At 40.9% G+C, this 8,351-nt stretch overlaps 1 protein-coding gene across 1 annotated transcript; it reads left to right on the forward strand.

Moving 5' to 3' along the window:
• The first annotated feature begins 386 nt into the window (after window positions 1-386).
• On the forward strand, window positions 387-964 carry LOC131329967 (uncharacterized). The gene has a single exon (XM_058363418.1). The coding sequence runs from the start codon at window positions 387-389 to the stop codon at window positions 780-782; it is 396 nt and encodes a 131-aa protein (XP_058219401.1). The 3' UTR covers window positions 783-964.
• The last annotated feature ends 7,387 nt before the right edge of the window (window positions 965-8,351 follow it).

Here is an 8,351-nt window from a genome sequence, read left to right on the forward strand (position 1 = left end):
AATGGCAAACTACAGAGGCAATGACTCGTGGAACGGGCACTGGGTTACTTGAAAGGTTCAAAAAGCTATTTACCATGGAGTTTGAGGGGGCAATTGACCCAAGTGATGCTGAGGAATGGCTTAAGGCTGTGGAGCGGGTGTTAAATGCTATGGGGGTGACAGACGCACAAAAGCTGACATTGGCAACTTTTAGCTTGAAAGGTGAAGCTCGAGATTGGTGGGAGTCGTTTGAAAGGTAATGGACTGCCCCTCTGCCAGGAGTTATACCGGCGGTATCGCGAGTGGTGACGTGGGAGCGTTTTGTTAAAGGGTTCAATGATCACTACTTTCCGAAGAGTTGGAAATTGGACCAGGAAGCGGCATTTATTGAATTGAGGCAAGGTAGTATGACTGTTCCAGAGTATGAAGCAAGGTTTGCAAAATTGTCAAAATATGCTCCAGACTTGGTGAGCACGGAAGAAAAAAGATGTCAGCGGTTCCGAAAAGGACTTTTACCGAAGGTAGCTACAAGGTTGACTACCTACGAGCAAGAGGAATATGCTCGGTTAGTGGAAATGGCCAGGATGGTTGGAAAGGATATTCAGGACTACAACGAAAGCCGGGAGTCATACAAGAAAAATAAGACGGAAGGTGCGGCATTTGGTAAATCCGGAGGCGGTAATAACAAGGGTGGGGGTCAAAAATCTCAAGTTACCAAAACTCAAGATTTTGGAAAATCACAAGGGGTTCCACGGGGTGGTGGAAAGGGAAGTCGGGACAAGAGACTAATAGGCAGACAATGAGTGGTGCTACAACAATAACTCGCCGATGTTTTAATTGTGGATCAACAGATCATTTGATGAGGGATTGTCTGAATACAACAAAGGGTTTCAAGTGCTTTACTTGTGGAGAGGTGGGGCACATGGCGGCTCAATGTCCTCGGGTACAAGCGCCAGCGGCATCTTCGGTGGGAAGTGCTCAAGGAGGTAGAGGTGGAGGAGCTAGTGGTTCTACGGCAACAGGAAGGGTGTTTGCGATCACACGTCAAGGGGCACAGGCTTCACCGGGGGTAGTGACAGGTACTTTGGTTATTTCTGGTATTTATGCGCGTGTGTTGCTAGACCCTGAATCTACGCATTCTTTTGTGTCTAATGCTTTCATAAAACATTTAGACAAGCCTGTTAAACTTTTAAATGTTGCTTTAGCTATTTCTACACCAGTGGGTGAGGTAGTAGTTATTAATGTGTGTTACGCGAGTTGTGGGTTGGTGGTTGGGGGAAGGAGGTTATTTGTAGATTTGTTGCCGCTGTATATGACTGACTTTGATGTGATCTTGGGTATGGATTTCTTATCGGAGTATCATGCCGTTATGGATTGCTTTAATAAGGAAGTTACATTTCAATTACCGGATAGCGTTGAGGTGAAGTTCTGTGGTGATTTAGTAGTGAGTTCTACTTGTCGTGTTTCGGCTCTTAAGGCCAAATCTTTATTGAGTAAAGGTTATGAAGGGTACATTGCTTATGTGGTCGACACCGAAAAGAGAGCACTGAAACTAGAGGAAATACCAATTGTTAATGAGTTCGCGGATGTATTTCCGGATGAGTTGCCGGGTATCGTGCCGGACCGTGAAGTTGAGTTCACTATCGAGTTGTTGCCGGGTACTAATCCGATATCTATTACTCCGTATCGTATGGCGCCGGCAGAGTTGCTTGAGTTGAAAGTGCAGCTAAAAGAATTGCTGGATCGGGGATTCATTCAGCCTAGTATATCGCCGTGGGGTGCACCAGTCTTATTTGTTAAGAAAAAAGATGGTTCCATGCGTATGTGTATCGATTATCGACAGTTGAATAAAGTGACGATTCGGAATCAATATCCATTGCCTAGGATAGATGATTTGTTTGATCAGTTGCACGGGGCTACAGTATTCTCCAAAATTGATTTGAGATCAGGTTATCATCAGATTAAAGTAAGGGATAGTGATGTATCGAGGACAGCTTTTCGTACCAGGTATGGTCATTATGAGTTTTTGGTCATGCCATTCGGTTTGACCAATGCTCCAGCAGTTTTCATGGATTTGATGAATCGGGTATTTCGGCCGTTCTTGGATACTTTTGTTATCGTGTTTATCGATGATATTCTTGTTTATTCTCACACCAAGGAGGAACATGAGGATCATCTACGTATCGTGCTACAAGTCTTACGTAACAATCATTTATTTGGGAAGCTTAGCAAGTGTACGTTCTGGTTGGACGGTGTGGAATTCTTGGGGCACGTGATTTCTGCTGATGGAGTTTGTGTAGATCCTAAGAAGATAGAAGCGATGGTTAATTGGGAAAGTCCCAAAAGTGTTTCAGAGATTCGAAGTTTTCTTGGCTTGGCGGGATATTATCGGAAGTTTATTCAGGGTTTTTCCGCTATTGCTTTACCGATGACGAAATTGACTAGGAAGGATGTGAAATTTGTATGGTCTGAAGAGTGTGAGGGCAGTTTTCTTGAGTTGAAGAAACGGTTAGTATCGGCTCCAGTTTTGACAATTCCGATTGGTACGAAGGATTTGGTGGTTTACACTGATGCTTCATTGCAGGGATTGGGTTGTGTTTTGATGCAGCGGGGTAAAGTTATAGCTTATGCGTCGAGACAGTTGAAAGTTCATGAACAAAATTATCCTACGCATGATTTGGAGTTAGCGGCCGTGGTTTTTGCTCTCAAAATTTGGAGGCATTATTTGTATGGAGTATCGTGTGAAATTTTCAGTGATCATCAGAGTTTAAAATATTTATTCACGCAGAAGGACTTGAATTTGAGGCAGCGACGATGGATGGAATTGATAAAGGACTACGATTGTTCTATACACTATCACCCAGGTAAGGCGAATGTGGTTGCCGATGCTTTGAGTCGAAAGACCGTGGGAAGATTGGCTTGTGTACAGTGTTCTAGAGTTTTGGCTTTCATTGAATTGAAACAAATGGGAGTGGAGTTTTCACTGAGAAGTAGTGGAGCTTTGTTAGCTAGTTTCAGCGTTCGACCTTTGTTTATAGATCGGATCAGAGATGGGCAGTGGCAGGATCCTGATTCGCAAGAGTTCAGACGGCGTGTAATGAAGGGGAAAATGCCTGAGTTCGGTATTCGGGATGATGGTATGATCATGTTTGGTAAGAGAATGTGTTTGCCAAATGACATAGTTTTAAAGAAGGAAATTTTAGATGAAGCTCATTGTTCTGCATATGCTATGCATCCGGGAAGCACTAAATTGTATCGTGATTTGAGAGAATATTTCTGGTGGAGCGGTATGAAAAGAGAGATTGCGGAGTATGTGGCTGGTTGTGAAACTTGTCAACGAGTGAAGGCAGAACATCAGAGACCAGCGGGTTTGTTGCAGAATCTTCCAATACCGGAGTGGAAATGGGATCACGTGACAATGGATTTTGTGACAGGTTTGCCACGTTCAAAAGGGGGATACGACTCAATTTGGGTTATTGTTGATCGGTTAACAAAGTCAGCTCACTTCTTACCGGTTAAGACTACGTACACCACGGATAAGTATGCTAAGTTATATGTTGACGAGATTGTCAGATTGCATGGGGCACCTATATCTATTGTTAGTGATAGAGATCCTAAATTTACTTCTAGATTTTGGTTTAGCCTACAACATGCTATGGGAACTTCTTTAAAATTTAGTACTGCATTTCATCCACAAACAGATGGTCAGTCGGAGCGGACTATACAGATTTTAGAGGATATGCTAAGAGCGAGTGTTCTGGATTTCGGTGGCGGTTGGGAAGAGAAATTGTCATTGGCGGAATTCGCTTATAATAATAGCTACCAGAGTAGTATTGGCATGCCACCGTATGAGGCCTTGTATGGCAGAAGATGCAGGACACCGATTTGTTGGGAGGATGTAGGTGAAAGGAGTATGTTGGAACGAGAGTTAGAATTCATAAAACAAACAGGTGAAGATGCCGAGGAGGAAACACTAGGTCCAGAGTTAATACAACAAACAGCAGATGGTGTTAGATTGATTAGAGAACGTTTGAAAATTGCACAGAGCCGTCAAAAGAGTTATGCGGATAAACGGAGACGTGAGTTAGAGTTTGCGGTTGGTGACTTTGTATTTATTCGTGTTTCACCTTGGAAAGGGGTTATTCGTTTTCAAAAGAAAGGGAAATTGGCACCTAGATATATTGGTCCTTATGAAATTGTTGGAAGAGTTGGCGTTACAGCTTATCGTTTGGCATTACCGGTTGAGTTGGCTCGGTTACACGATGTGTTTCATGTCTCCATGCTTCGGAAATTTGTGGGAGATCCATCACTTATTCTGGGTTCGGAACCGTTGGAACTTTGTGAGGATTTGTCCTATGAGGAGACACCGGTTGAGATTCTTGATCGAAAGGAGCAAGTTTTGCGTTCTAAGGTTATACCCTATGTGAAAGTATTGTGGCGGAATCACAAGGTTGAGGAGGCTACGTGGGAGGGCGAGGGGTCAATGAAACAAAAGTATCCGCATTTGTTTCAGACAGGTAATTCAATTTCGGGATGAAATTTTCTAAGGGGGGGAGAGTTGTAATACCCGTCCCGGATATTAGAGTATTTAATTCATCTTTTAATTGAATTATATGTTTTTGGGGTTGATTTGTTTATGACGGAAGTTCGAGGGGCTTGTATGTGATTCATGGGTGGAGCATAAGTAAGTTTATGTTTCAATTGCGTACAATAATTTTCCCATAGCCTTTATAAAATATCCTGGAGGATATTTTGGGGGATATTTCTCCCCTATTCTCATCTTGCTTCCAACGTAGAGAGAGAGAGAGAGAGAGAGAGAGAGAGAGAGAGAGGAAGAGGAAGAGGAAGAAGAAGAAGGAAAGGAAGAGAGGAGAGCTTGGAGTTTCTTGGTTGTCTAAGTTGTTGATCATCTAGGTAATTCCATGTCTTAATTGTTAGATTTCATGTTTGGGTAAGCCTAATTTCATGCTTTAATAGTTGGGTTCATGCCTTAATTAGATAATGCAAGTTAAGTTGGGTATGAGAAGAATACCACTTGAATATTTTGAATTGTTGTATTTTAAGCTTCTTGATTCATGGGGTTTGAGTTTCTTAAGTAGCTCTTTGATATACATGAGTTAAAGCATGATTTGGTGTAGTTTGAGGAGTTTTAGATGTGGTTTGAGCAGAGAAAAAGGTTGGGAATCGGAAGGAAATCGTGCTAGATTTTCGCTGAAAAACCCAGTTGGTACCCGTACCACTTTTTGGTGGTACCTGTACCGACGGATCAGAACTGAAACATTTGGGTCGATTTTGGGTGGGTACCGGTACTGAGTTTTGTGGTACCTGTACCTCTCGGGTAACTTTTCAGCAATTGTTGTGGAACTTCGTACGATCATATCTTTTTCATCCGGACTCCGTTTTGGGCAAATTATATATCAAAATTCGTGTACCGAAAGTGTACTTTCCATTGGTGGTGGTCTCAAGAGCTAGCTCAAGGCCAATAAGAAGTTATGGTTATGATAGGACGAATTGGTCATAAGTTTTCAAACCGATTTCAAGAGTTATTTTATATTTGAACTTTAAGCATGTTTTAGGACACTTCTAGGTGTTGACATGGACATATTTGTATTCGATAGTCATCGTTTAGCTTCTTGTTAGCTTTGTAACTTTGTGCCGAGTATTCGTGGAATTCGTAACTAATATGAGTTAACTTGTGGCTAGGTAAAGAGCCGGTCTTTCAAGAGGTGCCGAAATCTTAGTTTGGCATACTTTGGTCGATACGAAGGTGAGTGTGTTTGATATGGTAATGTTCAATGAGATGTTACAAGGTGGTGATTGTATATCATGCTATTTGAGATCTAGCTAATGATATATGTTTATTGGGTGTTGATTGTAACCGCTAAAGGGTTGTGGAGTGAGTCACACCATGTCGTGGGCCATGCCGTCTAATTAACGGTGAATGGGAATGTGGTGTGCGGGACACAATGCCTTGGTTACATGGGAATGTGGCAGACGTGCCATTGCGTGTGTGATGTTTTTACATGTGGTTATATAATTGAGTACTTGTGTTGAGTTTGTGTGAATTACATTCAAGTGAGATATTCTTTTGGGTTGTGTGATATTTTATTGAATGTATTCTATATCTCACACACTCTGGTTTTCCTTTTTGGATTGTCAAGTTACAGGTGGCCGTAGAGTTGGTCCACTGCCGGTCGACGTTTTGGGGACACTTGTATTAGTATCGAGTGTCGGAATTTTTGGTCGAATTGGTTGTATTGGGTCAAACTCGTACTTTTGCTAAACTCATGTTGTGGTTAATGTTGTCAAGTACTCTTTGACTTCGAGTTTGTAATTATCGTAGACACCTTGTTTATTATTAATGTTAAGTCTTCCGCTGGGGTTTTACTCTATTCCTTATTTAGTTGTCGTATAGTTGTTTGTCTTTTGTGTGGAATGCCGCGTGGCCGTGTCGGTTCGGGCCCACTTCGGGTGTCGTTCCGGGGCGGGGCGTGACATTATACATATTCAAGGTCATATATGAAATTTATATGAGAAATATTTGAATACTCTAGGTTTTGCGAGCCTAATCAAGCCAAATACTGTTAGGTTCAAATTCAACTCGTTTATTAAAAGAGCCTAAAATGGAGGCTAACATTCAATTCGTTTACTACCCAAATCGAACTCAAACGAGCCTTTATTGAGTCAAGCTTCAACATTTCACAAATGGCTCACTTCATTTGCAACCCTAGGCCTAGGCTAAATATGTCACGCTCTCGATTTTTAACATAAATAATAATAATTTACGATAAATAAAATCTCTACTGAAGTACCGATAATACCCAAATGACATTTCTTCCCTTGTTTATGAACTTAAATTTAAAAGATACAAGCTTGGATCGAAGCCCTAAGTTATCAATACCAAAAATAATATTACAGTTTTACATTTGTCATTCTTCCAAATACTACTTTCAAAACAAGTGACAATTGCCGCTTCTTTAATACCTTTGAAATCCATGATCGACAAGCACGCAATGCACACTATGCTAACTTTATTGTTTCGTATTTGAAAATGATAGGTTGAGCTACACTAGCCCAGTAGGAAAATCTATACTCAAGCTATATGTAAATGCAATGAAACATGTAACAAGTGTGATTGATTTGCAATAGACGGACAAGAGATACAAAGAGGCACCACAATGAACCGAAGGACTACGATTACGGGATTCTATACGTCCTAAAGCTATTCCTAACCAATTCATACATCAAGCTAGAAGCCACATTTAAAACTTATACGATCTAATAAACTACAACAACTGTTCAACCATCTAATAACTTTTCGAACGAACACCACGTCAACTTCCTCAACTCATACCATTCACCATGGGACTTCATTTCATAAAACTTTAATTTTCGATTTCCAAAACAATTTTTGGGAAAAAACTCAAGACCACTTCGGGTCAAACTTCGTTGATTCGAGTTTGAATACCGGAGTCCGTTGATTTGTGCCCAAATACCGGATCCGTTGATTCACTCAAGAATACCGGAGGATTTTTATCAAAAATCCTCTTTTCAAAATTCAAATTTCTTTCTTTAATAAAACCTTGATAAAACCAATCTTTCATTCTCTTTTTCGACAACTATAATCTCGAGCAACAAACAATCCAAACATCAATATAGACTTCTGAAGTCAATCAAAATTTTCTTCATCATGCAAGACATTTAACTGTGTTACCACCCCTTGCGTCACATTGAATTCTCTCCACCTGGGTTTCCGCATTACCACACCTTGCGTTGCGGGACCTCTAGAGTCTCCGCATTACCACACCTTGCGTTGCAGGACCCTCAATTCAGAATTCACAATTCACGTAAACATAAACGCATTATCAATCCGTATATAAGCAGACATCATTATCCAAGTTCATATTCGTTCATACATCATCAACAATGTATTACAAACTCATAAGCATACCCCATTGCAAATTAATAAATACTTTAAGTCCATGTTATTCCTCTAAATCTATCACATCGCCCTATGCCACGTACCGGACCCATAACGACTCCACAACACATCACCGGCTAGGTTCTAAACGAGAATCTTATAAAACGAGTGCCAAAAGAACCTAGGAAACTCAACAAGACAAGGCACGAGGATGCGAGTCTCATTAAGACACAAGTAATCATACTCGAGAGTGACTTAAACATGTTCTAATCATATAGGGAGTAATAATACGGAACAAATACAACTTAGGAATAGCCAGCAGACATTGGCAGACCGACACACCTCCACACAAATGATCATAACTTTCTGTATACTAAGACTTTTAAGGCTATTCTGGTAACAGTAGAAAGCTGACTTCAAGACCTTCAATTCGATATAAAGTTTGCATAAA

Source organism: Rhododendron vialii, chromosome 6a (assembly GCF_030253575.1).
Source record: "Rhododendron vialii isolate Sample 1 chromosome 6a, ASM3025357v1".
Taxonomy (NCBI): domain Eukaryota; kingdom Viridiplantae; phylum Streptophyta; class Magnoliopsida; order Ericales; family Ericaceae; genus Rhododendron; species Rhododendron vialii.

Coding starts and splice junctions, on each gene's coding strand:
- LOC131329967 (XM_058363418.1), top strand. CDS start 387: ATGACTGTTCCAGAGTATGAAGCAAGGTTTGCAAAATTGTCAAAATAT.